The 24,575-nt window shown below is 39.3% G+C and overlaps 1 protein-coding gene across 3 annotated transcripts in view; it reads right to left on the bottom strand.

Moving 5' to 3' along the window:
• Positions 1-24,111, bottom strand: part of GRM3 (glutamate metabotropic receptor 3) — an 81,699-nt gene extending 57,588 nt beyond the window's left edge. For 2 of the 3 annotated variants that reach the window (XM_003407172.4, XM_064289938.1), the window contains exons 1-2: positions 23,644-24,111; positions 1,015-1,870 (exon numbers count right to left, since the gene is read on the bottom strand). In XM_003407172.4, coding sequence (XP_003407220.1) covers positions 1,015-1,870; positions 23,644-24,111 — 1,324 coding nt within the window. The remainder of the gene's footprint in view (positions 1-1,014; positions 1,871-23,643) is intronic. The other variant, XM_010587306.3, reaches the window with a different exon arrangement.
• Positions 24,112-24,575: the final 464 nt, after the last annotated feature.

Here is a 24,575-nt window from a genome sequence, read left to right as displayed (position 1 = left end):
CCCACTGTGAAAGTTATGAGGTTCTTTTGCTCAAATCACCCTCAAGGAAGTCTTGGAAGTTCACATTCCTTAGACAGTCACCAGTTCTGCTAAAGAAGATTAAATGCCCATATCGCACGTGTCATATCCTGCAGCGAACAAGAAAGAGAGAAAATGTAGCGTGGCCTACATTTGGAGGCTACCACAGTGGGGCGATCAGCCCAGCCCATGCCGCCTTTCGTTTTCATAGAACGTATCAGCCAAGATATTTACTCAAAAATTAGTAAGAACATCAAAAGCCACCCCATTACATCTTGGAACATTTGCTTAACAGTCTGAACATTTTTTTTTATGGCTCAGAAACAATGGTTTCTGGGCTGGGGGCAGAGGTATTTGATTCCCATATATAGATATAGATATAGATATAGATATAGATATAGATATAGATATAGATATAGATATAGATATAGATATAGATATAGATATAGATATAGATATAGATATAGATATAGATATAGATATAGATATAGATATAGATATATACATACATATTTGGGGATATATGTATTATATATATTTGGATCTATCTATCTACCTATCTCTCTCTATCTACCTACCTATCTATATCACTAACTCTATCTCTACCTCTCTCTCTATATATACAGGTGCCTTCCTGGTGCAGTGGTTAAAGGATTTAACTGAAAGTTTGGTGGTTCCAATCCACCAGCCATTCTGTGGGAGAAAGATATGGCAGTGAGCTTCCCTAAAGATTTACTGCCTTGGAAACCCTGTGGGGTTGTTATGAATTGGAATCCACTAGACACTGGGTTATATCTCTCTACCTATATTTGGAGATGTCAGTGAAACTGATCTGTGATTTCCAGATGAATGCAAACTGGTGCAAAAATGCAGACTGGTAATTTTTATGCTTATCTTCAAGGCTGGCTTAGGGGTTAGAATTCTGGAATAGGAGCCAGTGGTATATATATTTCCACCAGTGTGCACCATAGAAGACGATTAAGGCTGTTTACTTACCTGTGAAGTTGATTTTCAGCAAATAATCCTTGTACAACTTCTTCCCGTCCAGGATCTTCATAGCATCACAGAGCTTGGTGGTATTGGGGCAGAGGGTGCGTTGCATTTTGTGCAGGGCGTGGGCCATGGCATACACAGCATTCACCACAAACATGATCTTGGATTCTTGCTCATAGTTGCTGCTGTCAATAGCCAGGTGCTTGTCACAGGCGCGCCGGTGGTTCCTCTTGTTCTGGAGGCTGCACTGGAACTTCTGCTCCCAGAAGTCCCGGAACCAGGGGTTGCGGTGGTTATTGTAGGGGTTGAGGCTCTGGAAGTAGCGGTCGAACTGGCGGATGGGCTGCGAGGCCAGCTCCAGGGTGATGGCGCCATAGGCCACATGCTCACTGCCCTTGACGATGCTCTCCTGCGCACCCCAGCCATCGCTGGCCACCCAGGTGAAGGAGGTGTTGGCACGCCTGGCTGCAGCGATGAGCTCGCGGGAGTCGTCGCTGCGCATGAAGAGGACCACGACGCGCGCATTGGGCTTCTGCAGCAGCTCGCGGATCACACTGTCATAGGACTTGCGGATGTTGGAGCGGCCGACCTTTTCTGCTGTGGCGATGCAGATGTTGCGCAGGCGAGCTTCCTGCTCAAAAGCCTCGATCCCAGTCTCCCCATAGTCCCCTTCGGAGGCCACGGTGGACACGTAGGTCCAGTTGAAGAAGCGCAGGATCTCGGCCATGGCTTTGGCCTGGTAGAAGTCGGGGGGCACTGTCCTGGCAAAGTAATCGTAGCGTGACTTGTCGCTGAGTTTGGCGCTGGTGGACGCATAGCTTATCTGAGGAATCTGAAAGAGCCTTAGCAAGTTTGCCACCTGGAGGAGGGAAAAAAGAAAAGGAGGTTTTTTAGAAACTCAGAAGCAAATGATTGGATACGAAAAATGAATAACGCTCTACCTTAAACCCAACTCCTGTTTCTCGATAGTTGTTCTTGAGATGCATCCTTGAGGACTATATTTTGAATATTTGAGAGCAGGTTGCAGCAGGCAGTGCATGGTTTGGGAAAGGGCATAGTGGAGAAATAAGACGGTTATCCCTCCTCCCTTCTAAACTAGGGTAAATCCTGTTCAGGTGTCCTTAATTAGGTTGTCTTGCTGGTGAGTTACTGGGGTCCTGTACAGCTCAGCCAAACAATGAACTACAGTGAAATGGCCAAACTCAGTTTTCAGGCTATTTGGCTGCAACTGTATAGAAAGAGCCTGGGTGTTGTCTGATTCTCACTTCCCCCTCTTTTGCTAAATATGGCAATCTCTGAAAGCATTTAATTTGGGAACTGTATGCCACATGGACAGTCCAGATTAGACATTTATTATCTAGGTTAAGCAAAAACAAAACAAAAGACCAAAACAAAACCCTGAAATTTTATTTGGTCCACCCCAAATTTTGGGCATATACTTGTCCAAAGTCCTGAAAAGCTTGACTAACATTTTATTTATTTTCCTTTTCTCTTTTTTTAAAAATCTGTCTTTTCTTGGTCTACATGAAAGTACACAAATGCTATTTTATGGTATTTTTTTATTAAAAACAAAAAAAGGATGTATTGAGAGTCTTTTCAAGAAAGAACCACCTACCTGTATGTGCTCAAAGCGTATTCCAATTCAGAATTTAAAATTTCTTGTAATTTACTTGTCAGTATTTCACTGTTTTTATTTATTACAGAATAAAAATAGAAAAGTGAAGTCAGTTTTTCAAGGAGCATTTTATGCACCATTAACAGGATTTGCTTAACTATATTTACAAATATTTGGGTATTTAACCAGATTGTATGTATATCTAATGATAAATTAAAAAAAAATTCCATGCTACCTCCAATATCTGAAAACATCTATCTCTATATCGATTTTTGTTAAATTATGTAATGAACTAAGTGTATTTTAATCAGAAACTACACTGAATATTCCAGCTGTAATTCTGAATACTTTGGAATTTTCCTTCTGGAAATTGTGGTTTCAGGTTTATATTTGACATGTAGGAAGCACAGCTTGAAATAGGCAGCTGTTAGCAAAGAGCACAAGCAACATAAAACAACTGACATCCGAGTTCCAATTAATCATCATTTCATCTGACAGTGACACCAACAGCCAAGTTCATACACAGCCGCACAGCATGTTCTTGGAGATCGGGCCTGCTATTAAAATCAACACTGATGTAGCACAAAAATGTTTTCTATATCTTTTCAAATCCCGGTGGCTCTCACTTAATCACAAGTGGAAGAGCTGGCAAATATGGCACTTAACATAAAATATAATACAAATTTAGAAACCAAATCTTTCTTGTGTTTGGTAAAGACTTCTTATATTCTAAGATATGGATGATTTTGGTTGAATGGGAGTGGTTGGATAAAGTCTAGATAGAAAAGTCTCTCTCTTTTTCTCTCAGGACTAAGAGACCCTGGACAAAATTGCCTTTACTGAGTTATTTGAACATAAAAGTATTGCTTCTTTACTCAGCCTGATTGAAATTGAAGGTGGCACCAAGGTGGTACTGTCATTACTTCAAGAATGAATACTTGTCTTCCATTGGATTTATGTATCACTGGGTTTTCTGGGTGGCAGGTTTAAGGAGCCCTGGTGGTGCAGTGGTTAAAGCTATCTACTGTTAACTGAAAGGTTGGTGGTTCAAAACCACCAACAGCTCTGCGGGGAAAAAGATGTGGCAGTCTGCTTCTATAGAGATTTACAGCATTGGAAACCCTATGGGGTTGCTATGAGTTGGAATTGAATCGATGGCAATGGGTAGGTAGATGGCAGGCTTGGTATTGACAGCCCTGTCTGTGTCTGGGCTTGGCTTGATTATGGAGTTTCTGGGTAGCACTGGAGACTCCGTCTCTTTTTGATGCCAGTTTTCTCATCTTCAAGTTACAGTCATCAGGACCTGAACCCCTGAGGGAGACAGAGTATGAAAGGATCTGAAAAATGCCCGGAGACATTATTTTATGGCAGCGAGGAACCACAGTGAAAAGATCCTAAACTGCTGAAACTTTTTCTCCCTGAGGGGTAGGAGTAATGAGAAGCTGCTTAAGAAAATTTTTGTGTTTTGACTGATAGTATCCTGTGGCTTCATGTCTACCTCTCCAGGAAGTCTAGAACAATTTACAAACAAGGCAGACTATACAGGAGAATGAAGTAGGCATAGAATGATGGCAGTATGGAAAAAGATTCTCTGCACGAAGAATATTGAATATACCATGGACTGGAGGAAGAATGAACAAATCTGTCTTAGAAGAAGTACAGCCAGAATGTTCCTTAGAAGTGAGGGTGGCGAGACTTCATCTCGTATACTTAGGACATGTTATCAGGAGGGACCAGTCCCTGGAGAAGGACGTCATGTTTGGTAAAGTAGAGGGTCATCAAAAAAGAAAAAGACCCTCAACAAGATGGATTGACACAGTGTCTGCAACGAGGGGCTGAAACAGAGCAATGATTGTGGGGATGGTGCAGGACTGGGCCAGTGTTTTGTTCTGTTGTGCACAGGGCCACTATGAGTCGAACCAACTCGATGGTACCGAACAAAAACAACAACAACAATAACAACACACACACACACACAAAATAAAAAAATAAGGATAGTTAACATATCTGTGTGTATGTGTGTGTGTTTAATGAGAAAACAACAACCTACTCTAGAAAAAGGACATGTTTGCGAGGTAAACATGAGAATGTAACACTAATAAGGAAGTAAGTATGAGCTCGATTGTATCCCCTATATTGACTTTCCTGGCCTGTCACTTCAGGCTGGGTCGTATGTGCATTCTCTGAGCCTCTTTACTCCTTTACGTATTTCTATCATGACACTAATCAAAGTGTGTGGTAATTTCTAAATTATTTACTAATTCCTCCACTGGAGCAAAAACTTTTAAGGGCAGGGAATATGTCTCATTAATCTCAGTATCCCCAATGCCTAGTAGAGTAGAAAGTGCTCCAATAGTGCTTGTTAAATGAATGAATTGATAGTTTGCTGCTCTACAATGTACTCTTTTCTATTACAAGGATAGATTTCTGTGCAAAACAAAAATCTGGCTACTAACAGGCAATGTAAAGCTACTCCAAAACACTCTGATAAACAATTTGCTGTGCAATATGGATCCTTCACTAATCATATGTCAAAATGAAGTAACATATAAAATAAAGAATTGGTTTAGATATCTAGGACACTACAACCAAGGTTTTCATACCATTAAAACCAATTTCTCCAAATTAATTGGGAGGAAATCAATATTATACCAATTGGATGTAGCCATTGAATCAATTCCCTTAAGGCTATAAAATTGCCTTCTTGTTTTAAGGAAAAAGAAATATAGGCCTTATGAGTGAAACCTTAGTTCTCATAGGTGTTATTTAGATATTTGTTATGGATTGAGGATTGTGTTCCCCCCAAATATGCATTGAAATCCTAACCCCTGTACCTGTAAATATGATCCTGTTTGGAAATAGGCGGTTTTCTTTTGTTATGTTAATGAGGTCACAGCAGCATAGGGTGGGTCCTAAACCTTATCACTTATGAGTTATAAAAGGACCACAATAGACATAGAGACACGCAGGGGCAAGAGGAGGACAGATGATGGAGACAGATGCATCTACAAGCCCAGGAACTCCAAGGATTGCTGGCAGCTACTAGAAGCTGAAATAGACAAGGAGGGAACTTCCCCTAGAGCTACGCCTGAATTCATACTTTTAGCATCCTGAACTGTGAGAAAATACATTTCTGTTCTTTAAAGCCACCCACTTGCGGTATTTCTGTTCGGGTAGCACTAGGTAACAAAGACAACAGGCCTCACCAAAGGAACCGGTACTAAGTTCTGCTGGAAAGAGAAAGTTTTCTATAGACAAATACATTATGTACAAGGCACATAAGCAGCCAAGCACTGAGAACTCCCGTCAGCTGCTAACTTGTTATTAGTCTTGCTTTGAGTTTGTCTACGAAACATTTTCTTTCCCACAATCAATAGCTGACTATAGAGTGACCATACTGTAGGCATCCAAATCATCCTCATTCCCTGATGGGAATTTTGAGTTAAAAACCAATTTATTTGGAAGTTTTTCTCTTCTGACATTTTTGAACACTTCCCAAGGACTTTTCTTTTTAGGATTCCAGGTGTCATGCATCATTCTATTGATGCCCTGATCGTGGGAGCAAAAGAGTATGAGCTATGGAAAAGACCTCAGGTAGTCCACAATTATTTTGATGTTCTGAGTAAAAGAGAACGTGAATAGGAAATTTCAGTTCACCTTGGGAGTTCTCACATCAATGCTGTGGTTACTCTCCCCACTCTGGAGAGGGCAAACAACATCCATGATGTACCTATTTTAAATGTGAGCTTCCTGCCTTTTATGGTGACACAATGCCAAATAGTTTTTTCAGTAGAAGACAAAAAAGACTATGTAAGTTTAGAGTCCACTAGAAATAAGTTTCCCACTAATGTGATTGTCTACCATGAGGATACTTTTCAAAACCTTCAAGGGTGTCGGCTTCTGAGTCTTAATTGCCTCAAAAACTGAGTTTTAATCACATTAAAGTGAAAACAATAACTGTTGTTTTTATGTGGACCTATGTTTAGCTACAAAAATTCCAGATGGCAAAGAGGCATCAAATGCTTACTTTCCAAGAACAATGCTATTCACAGAGCTGAAGTATATAAATTTGAAAAATAAGCTGTTGTTCCTGGACTGGAATTAGGAGACTCAGTAATCACTTACCTGGCTTTGCTTTTTGTATTCTGTGCTGTTCACATATCTCTTTGGGGCCTTTTCTGAGAATAAGCCTATACCTTTAATTGTTTTATCACACATGCAGTGCTGAAAGTTTTGTTTAGTTCATTTAATTTAATGCTTATATAGAAACCTGAAAGCAAACTACTGAGCGTTGGCACTTTGGTCTGCCTGCTACCTCACAGCCCTGGTTATTACATAAAGCAAATTCTGGAAGTTGTGATGTTTAAGAGACCTCAGTGACCCTCCTATTCATATTGATCAAGTTGTACTATTAGCTGTACAAATCCCAGATTGGCTTGTATTTTAAACTGGAACTGGAGGTGGCGTATAGTTGAGAAACTGCCTAAGGAATTCAAGCTGTTCATATCACATGAGTTGTCAGCCCATAAATGATGCCAATCATATGGTTATTCCAGAAAAAATTAGTCACATATTTTTTGGGCACACTACCTGCAGCACATCTGGAAACATTTTGCCATAAAATAAGTGACTGGAGCTTATGTCTGAAGGCCAGTGATGAATCTTGATTTAGGAAATCACATAACGCAGTGTAATACATGCCAGTTTACTCAGCATAATCTGCAAAAGTCACCAACACTTTACATGCCAGGGGACCAAAAACTCTGGTCAAAGATCCATCACTATTGCCATTTCTATTCAACAGTGTGACTCAGTCCTAATGATTTTACATCAGTATTCCAGCAGAGGACTCCTTAGTCAAGGCAGAAATTTTTCAAAAATGGCTTGAAGGACGTAATCGCGGTTTCTGTCCTAAACCTCTCCTGGAATCATTGCACTAAGCACCTGTTTTTGCAACCCAGATCATCTTATGCTTTCGTTTTTTTAAATTTCAGACTAAGGGATTTACTATTCGATCTGTATGCTGAGCAAATAATCTGAGAAGCTGGACTATATGAAGAAGAATGGGGCATCAGAATTGGAGGAAGACTCATTAACAACCTGCGATATGCAGATGACACAACCTTGCTTGATGAAAGTGAAGAGGACTTGAAGCGCTTACTGAAGAAGATCAAAGACCACAGCCTTTGGTATGGATTATACCTCAACATAAAGAAAACAAAAATCCTCACAACTGGGCCAGTAAGCAACATCATGATAAATGGAGAAAATATTGAAGTTGTAAAGGATTTCATTTTTTTTGGATCCACAATCAACATCCATGGAAGTAACAGTTGGGAAATCAAACAACATATTGTATGTAGCAAATCTGCTGCAAAAGACCAGTTTGAAGTGTTAAAAAGCGAAGATATCACTTTAAGGACTAAGGGGGACCTGATCCAAGCCATGATATTTTGAATCCCCTCGTATGCATGGGAAAGCTGGTCAATGAATAAGGAAGACCCAAGAAGAATTGATGCCTTTGAATTATGGTGTTGGTGAAGAATATTGAATATACCATGGACTGCCAGAAGAATGAACAAATCTGTCTCGGAAGAAGTACAGCCAGAATGATTATTAGAAGCAAGGATGGTGAGATTTCGTCTCGCGTATTTTGGACATGTTATCAGGAGGGACCAGTCCCTGGAGAAGGACACCATGATGGGTGAAGTAGAGGGTCAGCAAGAAAGGGAGACCCTCAACGAGATGGGTTGATACGGTGGCTACAACAATGGGCTTAAGCATAACAATTGTGAGGATGGTGCAGGACCAGGCAGCATTTCATTTTGTCGTACATAGGGTCATTATGGGTCAAAACCAACTCAACGGCACCTAACAACAACAAAGGATTCATAGATAGGAAAAGTTATCCATTTTGACACTCTCATATCTCATCATTGGGGCTGAAATCACATGCAGACCACAGAGGATTCCTTGAATCACGTTATTTCAGGAGACCAGCATTATAAGACATGTCAGGCTTCTCATCATTAAAATGCCCCTCTACAATCAACAAATATCTGTCTTGCTGCCTTACTAACAAGGCACTGTTTCAGAAATAACTTTGATTGTTTCCACTCAGATTTAGCAGGCACTTACAAGACTAACAAGAAGGAATTTTGCTCACTGCTACGTCTGCATCTGCTCTTTGTTCTCTTTTCTTCCCCGTGACTTAAATTTAAAGAGAAATCATGGAACGGAACTTGTCTGGATTCCAGTCACTAACAAAGGGATCAGAAGGTCTGTACCATACCTGGTCTGTGTGCATTTGTATTTGCTGAGAACATCTGCAAAAGCATGACTCCCAGTGTGACTTGACTCCAACAGACCTGCTAGAAATACCTCCTCTAACACCTGGGATATTTATTTTTGACAATGCCTCTTAAGGATTTAACAGAGCCACAAGCTGAACAAAACCATATTTTTCTGTGGCTCCTGAGGTCACCTGTATAACAATAATACAGCAGAGATAGCCTTAACAATTAAAAAAAAAAAAAAAAAGCATTCCTATCCTGGTCGGTTTTTAACCAGAGGTCAAAAGGCATTGGGCACACCCGGAGTAACTGAAAGCTGTAGCCTAATTTTTTTTTTTTTGGTTTTTAATGATTATAACTTACTTCTGAGGTTGGGACAATAATTTAGGGAAGAGGGATACAGACCATATTATTTTAGCAAACACAACTGTTTTATTCATGACTTCCTTGTTAACTGCTCATTACTTCAACAAAGCTGTCAGGCAGACATTGAAGAAGCAACTAGTACAGTAAGTAGTTCAGTGCACAGGGTTGAATCAGACAGGCCAGCCTTGGAATCCCAGCTCCTTTTTTCACTAACTCTGTGACCTCACCTTAGGCAAGTTACTTAAACTCCCTAAATTTCAGCTTCCTCCTCTGTAAAAAGGGGATAACATTAGTCCCTGGCTTATAAAGTTTTGTGATGATTAATTGATAACACATGTGAAACACTTAACAAAGTAAATGTTCAACAGTGGTAAAGACGGTGATAATTTCTAATTCGGAAGTCACTTATTCAGAGAACTTTGAATTTAGGTTGACAAGATAATCTCCAGGAATTTATAGCCTGGTTGGGTACAAAGAAATACAGCCAAGGGTAAACTTTTGAGATACATGTATACGAACTTATACCAAAAGCATAGGTGAGGGAACAACTAATTATACTCAGGTAAGTCATGGCGGGGTTCCATGGCAAGGCAGTGTTAGGCTTGACCTTGAAGGATAAGTGGATGTTTGCCAGGCAGAGAAAGGGGAAAGTAAACTTTTAGGCAGAAGTAAGAACACAACAACATAGCTACGGGAAAGGGCACATTTGTTTCAATAGCATTAGATAATTCAGTATTACCAGGGTACTGAATCGGAATCGACTTGATGGCAATGGGTTTTAATGGAATGTTTGTAGGGATTGGTAGAAAGTAAGGAGGAATGCTAGATTGTAAAACATTTTATGTGTTAGCCTAAGGATTTGAACTTTGTTCTTTAGGTGACGAAAAGCCACTGCAGATTTTTAATTCAGGGAATAACATGGCCAAAATCATGTTTTTTAAAAAAGACTATAACGCATGGCATCAATTAAAAAGAAAGTCAGGGAAGAGTAAGCAAATGAAAAAAATACTCATTCTGATCTAGGCAGCGAGTTCTTCAATCCAGGGACTATGTAACCCAAATAACACTGAATAAGTAATAATAGGAAATGTCAAGATTGGGGGTTTAAAGAAAAGGATATTTGAGCCTATTTAAAAACTATTTTATTTGGTTGCTACTAGTTATTCAAGTACCTATGTTTTAATTTTTTTCTCCTGTTTATCACCTTGAATCTATCTTGGAGGGAGGCAGACAATAAACAATAATAGTTGTTAGAGACTGTAGAAAGACCGAATGACGTTTAAATTCCTAGAATTATCTTAGAAAATGTAACAAAGACTTTCTTCAATGAGAGTTAGTTAAATAGTGATTGATAACAGTTGAAATTCACTGGCTGGGACCAACCTGTGTTTATTGTTGCATTTCTTTAAATCTCCTTTAAATGATACTTCTTAAAACTATTGGGTAAACATAGATAATGTGTGCTTAACACATATGCGTATTTTTTATTTCAATGGAAAGTTACTTTTTTATAGAAACATTCTCAACAGATTGTAGGTCATGTGTTCAATCACATCTGTTTTTCACCTTAAAACCAAAACCAAACCCACTGCCCTCAAGTCGATTTGGACTCATAGCGACCCTATAGGACAGAGTAGAACTGGCCCATAGAGTTTCCAAGGAGCGCCTGGCAGATTTGAACTGCCAACCTTTTGGTTAGCAGCCGTAGCACTCGACCACTACACCACCAGGGTTTCCTCTGGTTTGTATTTTACGGGGCCTCATTGTGAACCTGACGGCAGCTACCCAAATTGAAGGCATAGTGCTTCGGTGGTACCAAGTAGTCCCTGGAATGCATGGCCTGAAAATTCAACCTGTTAATGATGGCAAATGTCTCTAGATGCTTTGCCTCCTGAGTGAATTCATGACCACTTGGCAAGAAATCTGGTCTATGTTTGGAATATAATTTTAGAAGACGTTGCTTCTCTTGCATTCCTCACCCCCTCCCCCTCCCTGTGTTGCAGTTCACTCTATTGGAATATAAAGCCAAATAGCCAGCAAGAATCAAGGCTTTGTCACTAGTAACAGAGGGATTTCCGTAAAATACCAGGTGGCAATGTCAAAAATAGCAACACAACAATTGTAGTGTTTGAAGTCCTGCTGATATACTGCCTGGAGTATCAACGTTAGCTTAGCGTCTAACTGCAGGTGTTTTTGGAACACTATTTTTAAATTCCCAAAGTCCACTAACTAGAAAAATACTCTGTAGGTTTTCAACTGCATTTTTTCATAGATCAGTAAAAGCACTTCTATTATATTAAATCAATAGGCCTTCATTATTACAAACTGCTAAGAGTAGGCTCTTTCCATATTGAAATACTGAGCCTTGCACACGTTGATCCATTAAAAAGGCACATATTTAATGGTCATTTGGAAAAAGAACTTTGTGTTGTGTAACTAAGTGTTAGAATATGTCAGGAATCTTATTTCAATTGGCTAACTGATTAATCTACAATCATAGTATAAAACACTTGCTGATACCTCAGAGTTGTCTGTATTTCTTGCTTCTCAGTCCATTACCTCCATCATAGGCATGTAACCTGCAATATAAGTCTGGTTCACAGCCACGGAGCCATTCTTTACCCTATGAGCTGATGCCCTGTCAACAGTGGTCCTGGTGGCACCCTCTTGTCTTTCACAAGAGTAGGCTCCAAATAAGTCACATGACAGAAGGGGAATTAATTAAGGAACAAATTAACCCCAAAGCAAAGGGAGTTAAAAAAGTGCATCTCGGATAATCACCTCTGGTGAGATATTTTGACAGTGAAATTTAATGTTAACAAAAGCATTTCTTAATTGCTGTTGTTGGTGTCTCTTCCCTGAGATAAAGTCCTTGAATAGCATTGTCCCCTCTGGGAGGAGGGGAGACAGGGGCTCGATGGCACTGTTTTGTTTTGTTTTTTTTTAGAATGAAAAGTCTGGGAAGGAAATAAAAATATTCTATCTGAGATAACTTCTGAGTCAGGTTTTTCTGAAGCTTAGACTATGTGAGGGGGTGATCAGAACAGCAATGTGTGTGGCAAACTATCTGGATTCTAATGCTGACTCCACTACTTATAAAGTGATAGAAACTTGAACTTGGTATTTGCCCTTTATGAGTCTTAGTTCCTTTGGGAGCTATTTCTCTTGGATTGGAAGTATAGAAATTAAAAAGAAAGGAGACAAAGAAGAAAGAATGGAGAGAAGAGAGAGCTACTAAAATGTTGAATGTTTATTGTGTGTGAGGAAATTTTTAAAATATATACATATTTTCTCATTTAATTCCCATAATAACCCATTTTAGACATGAGGAAAGAGGGAATGAGGGATTTTATGAGTTGCACTCTGTCCCTCCAAAAGATATGTTGAAGTCCTAACCCTTGCACCAATGAATGTTTGGGGAAATAGGGTTTTCTTTGCAGATGTTATCAGTTAAATTAACAAAGTCATAATGCAGTAGGGCAATTCCTAATCCTAATTCCTTCTGAGTGATGTTTTATAAAAGAGATGGACAGACATAGAAACAGGCACAACAGGGGGAAGACAGACGCCATGTGATGACAGAGGCGGATGTATCCATAAGCAGAAAAGGAACGCCAAGTATTGCCAGCAGCCACCAGAAACTACTATAGGAGAGAAACATGGAACAGTTCTCTCAAGGCTCTCAGAAGGAATCAACATGGCCGATGCCCTGAATTTGAACTTCTAGCCTCTGGAACTGTGAGAAATAAATTTCTGCTCTTTAAAGCCATGTATGTTTTGGTATTTTGCTGTAGCAGCCGTAGGCACTAAGACAAAGAGTTAGTTAAATCCTAGCCAGTTTGAACCCAGAGGTTTTAACTGCTGTGCTGACGATTTTCAGAAAGCCTACTCTGAAAATTTATAGTTGTAACTTATCCTTGCTATAATCATTGTATTTGCAATGTTAAGTTCTCTAGTGTATTTTTTCCTACTTTTCCAGTGATAGAGACACTAGTGATAGAAAGATTAATAATGGATTTCCGATATCGTCACTGTGCTTTCTTTGGGGACAAGGTGATATTTCAGTCTCTTGTGTTAGTTCTAAGCACAGAGTCTGGCATATAGTAGGTGCTCTGCATATTCTTTACACACAAAGACTGCATAGAGCTGGATTAAAGACAGGTTCTAACCTTGTCTGCAATGGGTGCCCAGCTGTTTTGAGTTTTGGACAGCTTTCTCTAGGATAGTTGATTTTGGGGCCCTTAGACCAGCTTGAAGGAACCCTGGTGGCACAGTGGTTAAGAGCTTGGCTGCTAACCAAAAGGTTGGCAGTTCCCCCCAGCCACTCCTTGGAAACCCTATGGGGCAGTTCTACTCTGTCCTGTAGGGTTGCTATGAGTTGGAATTGACCTGATGGCAATGGGTTTGGTTGTTTGGTTTTAAACCCTGGTGGTGTAGTAGTTAAGAGCTATGGCTGCTAACCAAAAGGTCGGCAGTTTGAATCCACCAGGAACTCCTTGGAAACCCTATGGGGCAGTTCTACTCTGTCCTATAGGGTCACTATGAGTCAGAATTGACTCTACAGCAATGGGTTTTTTTTTGTTGTTGTTGTTGGGGGGGGGTAGACCTGCTTGAGCCTAAGAACAAATGGAGTGGAACCTCTAGAGCTGCTCTCAGATCATCCATCTTTTGTGGCACATGGAGGCAGTGGAGGTGGAGAGGATGGGAGCACCTTTGTCCCACCTGCTCACCTTGCTACTTCATCTGTCTTTTGTATTAAGCCCAGTTTCCCATTATAGGAAAAGGCTTATTTCTCATTTATGAACATCATACTGATCTAGAATGGGTGGGTCTTCATTCTGAGTCTCAACTCAAGACTCATTTTAGGTATTCCAGCCTTTTAGAAGTGTAGCAGGTTATCATCCTATTAATTCTTACAAGTCATTCAAAAAGTATTTATTCTCAACATGGTAGAGGCATTATTCTAAGTGTCAATATTACAAAGACAGAAAGACGTGGTTCCTGAACTCAAGGAGCTTAGAGTTTGGTGGGGAAAAATAGATATGCAAATGAATACTTACATTTAATAAGATAGTAAAGGAGCTATGCATTTATGCAGTAGAAACTTGGGGAAGTCTTCTCAAAAGAGAAAGACCTGAGAAATGGAGAGTAGGATTTGGCAAGGCAGACAGACAGGTAGAGGACATTACATTCCAAGTAGAGGAAACACTGTGTTTTCTTTTTTATGAAAGACTACAGATACCATCCAGTAGGGTATAAGAAAGCAACTTTCTAGTTAGACTTTAAAGGCAAGTGTGCTATTTACACAGGTCTAAAAATCTTTTTCCTGTTCAACTCCACTCTTTTTTGCTCATTCTGTTGTTCTCTATGATCTCCTAGTAATTACTTAGTCAAGTGATACTCAGGTCTTATACTTGCACCTGTTTTATGTATGGATTTGATATTTCCTAATTTCGTATATATGCCTCAGGGGCTGGTAAGATGTCTACTACTTTTAAATTTTATTTTACACTCTCTTTGTCTACTCAGACTCCACACAAGACTGTTCTTGCTGAATTTAAAATATGCATGCTTGATAAATTCTTATTTTCTAACTGAAAAAGGATGTCATATGAATGTCCTAGTTGTAATACGTAGCTAATTGAAAAGCTCGATTCACCAAATTAACACAATTACTACCATAATCAAGTGAAATAACAATTGCCTGAATTTCTGCTTTAAAGCAATCTTGCTAGAAAAGAGCCTGTTATTTATTTTGCTTTCTGTTTTAGATGCTTCCTTTGTAACCACTCATACCCTAATAGCATTTTGCTTGAGCAACATGTAATTATAAAATTAAGACAGGCCTTTAAATGTCATGTGGTTCAATTATTAATATATTATTTCAATCTCTCAATAATATCTCTGTTAAAATTTAGGCCAGCTTTTCCTTGAATACCTTCAGTGACAGAATACTCACTCCCCTTCATTCTCTCCTCCAGGCCACCCGTTTAATTTCTTAGAACTCTTCTTTATGTTGGCCCTGAATATGCCTTGCTCTAGATCAATGATATTCAGTGGAAGAAGGGGGATAACATTGCAATTTGGCAATGTATGAACATATTTTTGGCAATGTACTAGAGATTCTGCTGCATTTGGTGGGTAGAAGCCAAAGAGGCTGCTAAACACTTTACAATGCACAGAGTTCCCCCACCGAAGAATGATCTGGCCCAAAGTGTCAGTGGTACTGAGAGGTTGAGAAACTCTGCTCTAGATTCAACTTATTTATCCACATAAAAAGCGTAAATTTTTCTATTCAGCAGTCCGTCAGATACTTGAAGACAACTAACTATATGAAGGCCTTCATACCCCTAAGTCCTTCATTATTTTTCCAATGCTCCTACAATAAGAGGAGCAATTAATGTGTGACCCATCCCAAAAGCATTTGAATTTAAAGAAAGAATCAATCATTGAGGGAGGGCAATATTGAGTACAAATCAACTAGTGGTGGACTATTTTAAAACAAAACAAAACAGACCTGTTGCCTTTGAGTACAGGCTACTTTAGCACTGTGGAATTTAGGTGGGGGATATTTAATAAGGGGTGTCTCCTTATGTACTCCTTCCCTCATACAAGGTAGAGAAAAATCAGTGAAACTTACAACAAAGGTTTAAGGAATTATTTTTCTCGGGGTCGTGAGGTGAGCAATGCATTTTTTTTTTTTTTAAATCCACATCCTGATAAACTATGTTATAATGATCATCTTCAATTCTTAGGGATTTCTGGGATGTAGATATTGCTAGAAATTTTGAAAAAGGGCCTGATTATACCAGGAATGTGAAAGAGATAGTAAGGCCTTTTTTTTTTTTTTTAATTTATTTTTTATTTATTGTGCTTTAAGTGAAAGTTTATAAATCAAGTCAGTCTCTCATACAAAAACTTATCACACCTTGCTACGTACTCCCAGCTGCTCTCCCCCTAATGAGACAGCACACTCCTCCTCTCCACCCTTTATTCCCCATATCCATTTTACCAGCTCCTGTTCCCCTCTGCCTTCTCATCTTGCCTCCAGACAAGAGCTGCCCACATAGTCTCATGTGTCTACTTGAGCCAAGAAGCTCACTCCTCACCAGTATCATTTTCTGTTGTATAGTCCAGTCTAATCCCTGTCTAAAGAGTTGGCTTCGGAAATGGTTCCAGTCTTGGGCTAACAGAGGATCTGGGGACCATGACCTCTGGGGTCCCTCTAGAGTAAGACCTTCTTAAGGCTCTCTTCTTCTATTTCTATGACCTGAACTTTTAGATCCATCTCACCCAAATCTCCATTTGTTGCTGAGGTTACATTAGCACTCAGGGGCTAAACAATAAGTAGGTCAATTTATACCTAAAATTTGCTCCTGCTTGGGAATAAAGACTGAGGAAATGATACATCCTCTGAATGGTGTTCGAGGAACATTTTTGGCTGAATAACTCAGGAGCTCTAACGACAGTCTGTTTGAAAAACACAAGCATAAACACTGCTTCAAAACAAGTACCATGTAGACAATTGCCTAGCTAAAGGCAACTGACATGATTCTCTTCTCTAATAAATACTTATTATTTTCCCTGAAGTGGGTGGATTACAGACTTACAGAGAAAGCAGAATGGAGTTTTGAATATGCTTTGAAAATAAACTTATTCACCCTATGGGTTTGACTAGGCCCCATGTATATTTCCTAATAAAGTAGGATTTTGATGCTAGTTTTCATTGATTACTGAATTAACAAATCATTACTGTTGTTTATAAAAGGGACCACCACAGAGTGGTTTGTCTTACTTAATAAGAGCATTGGGAAAATAATTATCCAGATCTTCATCAATGGTGATACAGCTTAACCCCCAAATCATTAAGAATTCTATCTCTCATGCAGTTTTCGCTATCTGCAAACATTGCTCATTGTATGAACTAACATAGCAGGGGATATCTCCTCTGCTGTCTTCTTGGAGGATTTTCCTTCAGTGGGAGGATAATGAAAGAAGAGGAAGCTGAAGAGAAAGCGCTTTGTGAAGTAATTGGGGTGATAAAGCAAACCAGGGTAAAATGGGGGAGATTATAATGTCAAAACTCACTGAACCACAAAAGAAAGGATGCACAGATATTATCATTGTCTACAGTTCTCTCAGAGATCTCATGATAGAATTTTGTAAGACCAATGACTTCTTCATTGCAAATAACTTTTTCAACAACATAAACGGCGACTATGCTCACGGACCTCAACAGATGGAATACACAGGAATCAAATTGACTACATCTGTGGAAAGACATGATGGAGAAGCTCAATACCAGCAGTCAGAACAAGGCCAGGGGCAACTGCAGAACAGACCATCAATTGCTCACATGTAATTTCAAGTCGAAGCTGAAGAAAATTAAAACAAGTCCACGAGAGCCAAAATATGACCTTAAGGATATGCCACCCGAATTTGGAGACCATCTCAAGAATAGATTTGACACATTGAACAGTAATTACTGAACACCAGACAAGTAATGGAATGACATCAAGGACATCATACATGAAGAAAGTAAAAGGTTATTAGAAAGATAAAAAAGAAAGAAAAGACCAAAATGGATGTCAGAAGAGACTCTGAAACTTGCTCTTGAATGTAGAGTAGCTAAAGTAAAAGGAAGAAATGAGGAGGTAAAAGAGTTGAACCGAAGATTTCACAGGGCAGCTGAGAAGACAAAATAAAGTATTATAATGAAATGTGCAGAGACCTGGAGTTAGAAAATCAAAAGGGAAGAACATGTTCAGCATTTCTCAAGCTGAAGGAACTGAAGAAAAAATTCAAAACTCTAGTTGCAGTATTGAAGGATTCTATGGGGAAAATGTTGAATGACACAGGCAGCATCAAAAGAAGATGGAAAGGATACAGAGAGTCATTGAACCAAAAAGAATTGTTTGACATTCAACCATTTCAGGAAGTAGCATATGATCAAGAACCAATGGTACTGAAGGAAGAAGTCCAAGTGCACTGAAGTCATTGGTGAAAAACAAGGCCCCAGGAATTGACGGAATACAAATTGAGAAGTTTCAACAAACAGATGGAATGCTGAAAGTGCTCACTCACCTATACCAACAAATTTGGAAGACAGAAACCTGGCCAACTGATTGGAAGAAATCCATATTTGTGGCCATTCCGAAAAAAAAGTAATCCAACAGAATGAGGGAATTTTGGAAAAATATCACACACAAGCAAAATTTTGAGGAAGATCATTCAAAAGTGATTGCAGAAGTACATTGACAGGGAACTGTCAGATAGTCAAATTCATAAGAGGACGTGAAATGAGGGATATCACTGCTGATGTCGGATGGATCTTGGCTGAAAGCACAGAATACCAGAAAGCTGTTTACCTGTGTTTTATTGACTATACAAAGGCATTTGACTGTGTGGGTCATAACAAATTATGGATAATATTGAGAAGAATGGCAATTCCTGAACACTTAATCGTGCTCATGTGGAACTGGTACTTAGACAAAGAGGCATTCGTTCAAGTAGAACAAGGGAATATTGTGTGGTTTAAAGTCAGGAAAGGTGTGCGTCAAGGTTGTATCCTTCCCTTCACCTTATTTACTCAATCTGTATGTTGAGCAAATAACCCAAGAAGCTGGACTATATGAAGAAGAATGGGGCATCAGGATTGCAGGAAGACTCATTAACAGCCTGTCACATGCAAATGACACAACTTGCTTTCTGAAAGTGAAGGGGACTTGAAGCACTTACTGATGAAGATCAAAGACCACAGCCTTCAGTATGGATTATACCTCAACATAAAGAAAACAAAAATCCTCACAACTGGATCAACAAGCAACATCATGATAAACAGAGACAATATTGAAGTTGCAAGGATTTCATTTTAATTGAATCCATAATCAACACCCATGGAAGCGGCAATCAGGAAATCAAACAATGTATTGCATTGGGCAAATCTGCTTCAAAAGATCTTTTTAAAGTATTGAAAAACAAAGATATCACTTTGAGGACTAAAAAGGTGCGCCTGACCCAAGCCAAGGTATTTTCAATCACCTCATATGCATCCAAAAGCAGGACAATGAATAAGGAAGACGAAAGAAGAATTGACGCCTTTGGATTATGCTGTTGGTGAAGAATATTGAATATACCATGGAATGCCAAAAGAGTGAAGAGATCTGTCTTGGAAGAAGTACAGCCAGAATGCCCCTTAGAAGCGAGGATAGAAGACTTCATCTCACATACTTTGGGCATGTTATCAGGAGGGACCAGTCTCTGGAGAAAGACATCATGCTTGGTAAAGTAGAGGGCCAGTGAAAAAGAGGGAGGCTCTCAAGCAGATGGATTGACACAGTAGCTGCAACAGTGGGATGGTACAGGACTGGGCAGTGTTTTGTTCTGTTGTACATAGGGCTGCTATGAGTTGGAACTGACTCAATGGCACCTAACAACAACATTTCCTCTCTCAGCAGCAATTTTGTGTCTGAAAACTCTGGGATCTGGCTTGGGACTGAATGCTACAATTAGGTGCTAGGGATTTCAAAAGTTATATGGTGGATTCATATTAGTATGTTTCTTCTACAGCTTCACCTTCTTTTTCCCCTGCTCAATTCAAGCAAAGACACTTTCCAGTAGATATCCAGCAAGTCAAAATTAGTTAAAATAAATGCAGTGCTGGCCGATTCGCATCGATCTTTGCAGCTGTCAATTACCCCCTTTCACCTAGGTTATCAGACACCAGGGTGTAGGACCAAATCAAAAGAGCAGGAATGGGTAATTTTGAGAGGCATCCAGGAAAATCTTTTCTCCTAAGATGTTTCCCTCCTTAGTATGTATGAATGCCTTAAATTCACCGTTAGGAATGTATGGCTTTTGATTGCTAAAGTTTCTTTCTTTTTTTTTAGAATTCTCATTAAAAGATATTTTTGGAGGGATACCAAAAAACAGAGAACCAAACTTGTTGCCATTGAGTCGATTCCAACTCATAGTGACCCTATAGGACATTGGGCTTCCAAGGAGAAGCCGGTGGCCCCTTGGTTAGCAGCCCAACGCTTAACCGCTGGTACCACCAGGCTCCTCTTTGAAGGGATAATACACCTTAATTCTTAGATATACCCAGTGCCGTCGAGTCGATTCCGACTCATAGCGACCCTATAGGACAGAGTAGAACTGCCTCATAGAGTTTCCAAAGAGCGCCTGGTGGATTTGAACTGCTGACCTTTTGGTTAGCAGCCCTAGCACTTAACCACCACGCCACTGGGGTTTCCAATTTTTAGATATATGAGGCCCTAAGACCTGTTTTCATTCATGATGCCTAACTGAAAGCAAGGTCGGGTGGGGAATGGATCTTTGGAAGGGTGCCTGGATTCAGTGTATAAGACAAATTGTCCCAGCACCCAGTTTTATCTTGTCCTGGGCCAGTATGCGTCCAAATCAGAGCCTGAGCAGTCAGGAGATATGGGGGTGATGGATGAGGGAGTGGGGCCTCCCTGGTCCCTTGTTCTTCAGCTCACTCCCTTACTCCTGTCAAGGTTTTTGTCCCCTTGCACATGGACATCTGCCACAACTCTCTGATCGGCCTCCTTGGGTCCAGCATCTTTCTTCTTTAGGCCCCCATTCACATGGTGGCCCAGTCAGGTTTCTTCCAATGAAACTTTCATTCTATCAGTCATCCTCGAAACTTTTCTAAGTGTTGTTTCTTACCTTGTGAACCACGCAAGCATATTTTGAATTGTAATTACTGTTATTTCACAGTAATATATCCACAGCCAAATTTTAAGTCCTTTGTGGTCAAGGCTATGTTCTATATTACTTTAGTGTTCTAACCCCTCTCACAGTGCAGGACATACAGCAGGAGCTTAAAATAGATCAACTTGTCGATTAAGGGCTTGGGGGACCAGCAATAAACTTCAAGGGAATGTTCAGCCACTGGGAAGGCCACAGAGTTGGTTTTAGATGTAGCTTTTCCACTGACTTTTTCTGTAATTTTGGGGACAAAATAGTTACCATTTTGTGACCCTGTTAGTTTTTCGGTGAGGCATTTTCCAAAAATTCCCTCAGTTTGTCCTCTCAACAACTGTTTTGAAGTAGATGCTATTTTCTTCATTTTACAGATAAGCTAGTAAGTGGTGGAGCTGGCATTCAAACCCAGATCTTCCTGTTGCCTGCACCCTTTCTAGCATTAAAAAAAGAAATTTTTTTTTTTTTTTTAGCATAGCCTGATATTTTTTGGTTTCTTTATTTATGCCATGGAAAATTAAAACCATCTCAGCATTTGTGACTTCATGGTGATGTTGACCAAATAAATAAAATAATAAGTAAAGTCCTTCAGTGATTACGAAGCGGGTTCTTCTCTTATGAACAAGCACAGACTTTTAATAGGCCACATTTTTTTTAAAAAAAAAAAGAAGAAAAAGAAAAAGTCTGATTACTTCTGAAGAGTACATGTTTAGTAAAAGAGTGAAATTAGATTAAAAGAGTCTATTTGCCTGCCATAGTTTGTTGGTTACTTTGGATAAACCCGTTGCTGTCAAGTTGTTTTTGAGTCATGGTGACTCCATGTGTTAGAGTAGAACAGTTTTCTTGGCTATAACCTTTACAGAAGCAGATCAACAGGGCTTTATTCCATGGCACCACTGGGTGGGTTCAAACTGCCAACCTTTAGATTAGTAGTCGAGCAAAAACTGTTTGTACCACCCAGGGACCTAGTAGATAAGTAGATACTTACATACCTGCTCTAGAGTGTCATTTACTACACTGGGAGAACCTATGGTCAAAAGAAAGCATATACTCAATCCTTTATTAGTGGTAATATTGGGAATAGTATGAATATTTGTAAAATGATTGGCACTCATCTGGTGAAATTATTGCTGAAGTATGATAATATCCTTAATTTTCTCTTCTCAAATAGCAAATTCCATTTCTCCTGATGCAAGTATATAAATCACGGCATAATTAACATGATGTGCTTTAAGATGTGCAATATTTTCTATCCATCTAATGAAGTCAAAGGATGTTTATAAAAAACCAATTATCCTAATTACACATAATATGAGTGTATGTTCTAAAGAAGGAAAGAAATTTGAAATCGCTCATTTAGAATACATGGAATTCTAAATGTCATGAATCTCAGATAGAAAAATTAGGTTATTCTAATGCAAACAGACAATTTAAGTGGTTCGTTACCACTTAAAGGCAACATGAGTATAATATGGCTTCCTTTAGTGCTTGGGGCTTTGATTATAGTAACTAGGTAGGAGTCATAGTATATGACTCTGAAAATCATGGGCTTTTATTGTTGTGACATTAATGCTTTCACCAGAAAAAATATTGAACTTCAACTAACATGGTAAAGAGCACAAAAGACCTATGTGAGTTCTAGTTCTTGTGCTATCTACTTAAGGGATTTTTCATGAAACCAACATTTCTGGGGATGAGGAAAATCAGAGGGTTGAACTAAATGATTTCTCAGCTCTTTTCTATCCCTGAAATTCTGTGACCCTGTAAGTGAGCATTGCAAGAGTTTGAATAATCTGTTCTTCCTTTCTCTAACAAAATTATGAAAGCCAATTAGCACCTTTTTATCTAGCTTTAGTTATGTGCTAAATGATTCCTTTTTTTCTTTTTGGTAGTAATCATCTGGCTTCTCTGCATACATTTTCAGGTTTATACCGCGAGACACTGTTGTAATTTATCTGTGAACAAAAAGGTGCTTTAATAAAAAAGGGATGTAATAAAATAAAGTTCAGTGATGGTGGGTGATTGTATCTATGACTTCTAATTATCACTCCACCTTATATCCACACGCTTTGCCATGTAACTTGGCAGCACTCATACTGAGGGAAGGACACACTTTCCTCTTCCTGGACTCTGGACTAAGCCTTGTCTGTTGCTCTGGCCAATGGGACATTAGCAGAGGTAACGCAAATAGAAGTTTAGGAAGGGCTTGTGCAGTTGAGTTTGCACTCTTTTGCATCTTTGTCAGCTTTCTGGGAAGAACATGTCTGGGCTAGCTCACTGATTCCAGGAGAAGGATAAGAGGCAGTCTGGAGGAAAATCATCCACAGTTAACCCAGCCTTGCTCATTCCACTCCAGCCGATATTCAGACTTGTAAACTTTAATAATAAATAAATTGTTATTTTAAGCCACTCAGTTTTGGAGTAGTTTGTTATATTGTAATAGCTAAGTGATATGGTTCTAAACAATTTTCAAATGTTATGTATGCAAGCATATATTATAAAATATCCACAGAATTAACAAATACATCTTAATATCATTCATTGATGAAGTCATTGGTATATCCTCCCTTTGTTCCCTCAAGACATAAAAGCATAGAGACACAGTGCATCAGACACAGCATTGGCCAATCTTACCTGTATGGAAACACTGCTGTAAGAGCCGCCAATGACCCCTGCAATGAGTAGTGGAATATTTTCTTGAATGGCATAGGATCCATCAGGACACATATACTCAGCTTCATCCACTTTAGTCAAAGACGCCCTGACAAATTCCAGTGATTGCTCTAGGGCATAGGTGTCCCTTGAACATGTATCCAAAATGTGAACACCCAACTTCACTCCTGGCAACAAGTAATCGTCTTTGTTGATTTCGTCAATAGCAAACAACATGGCTTCCAGGCGTTGGATCCCTCGGTCTTCATTGATTCGCCCACATTCTTCAGTTCCAGTGCCTTTTTCATTAATAGGAAATAGGCCCCCTAAAACCAGGTCACCTTCTATTTTAATCTCCCTCCTCAGAAAGTTATGGTCCCCTAAAGAAAGTAAAAATCCCTTTGAAAACAAAGCTAAGGTAAGTATTTGGAGTCTTGTCAACATCTTCATGAATCCTGTTTCTGTGCCTCTGGGAGAGATCAATGGATGGAGCCAATGCTGCCTGCTAGTCTTCCTCTCTCATTTCCAAACTGGATCTTTGGCCTGTCCTTCAAATAAGGGAGGAACAGACTAACAGAGCCTGTCACCAAATTCCTAAAGAGATAAAAATTATATGAACAAAAATGGTAAAGAAAACAATAGTGATTACATTGATGGTCCTAATAAGACCTTTGATAGGACATCAAATCGCCATTTACTAACCACATGTTGCACCAAGCACTCTCCCACAGGTATTCTCACCCAGTCCTTATAACGCACTGAAATGTAGGTATTAGCAATCCCATTTCATAAAAACGGGCACTAAAGACTGAGTTGTTTACTTTGTAATTGGTAGGGCAGCAACTTGGCTATAAGTCTTTATCCCTTCTCTTTCAGCTGTATTTGAAAACCACTTCTTTTCATCAATTCTTCCT

This window comes from Loxodonta africana, chromosome 8 (genome assembly GCF_030014295.1).
Source record: "Loxodonta africana isolate mLoxAfr1 chromosome 8, mLoxAfr1.hap2, whole genome shotgun sequence".
NCBI classification, from domain to species: domain Eukaryota; kingdom Metazoa; phylum Chordata; class Mammalia; order Proboscidea; family Elephantidae; genus Loxodonta; species Loxodonta africana.
Note: the sequence above shows the minus strand (reverse complement) of the source record. Positions and strands in the feature narration are given on the sequence as shown.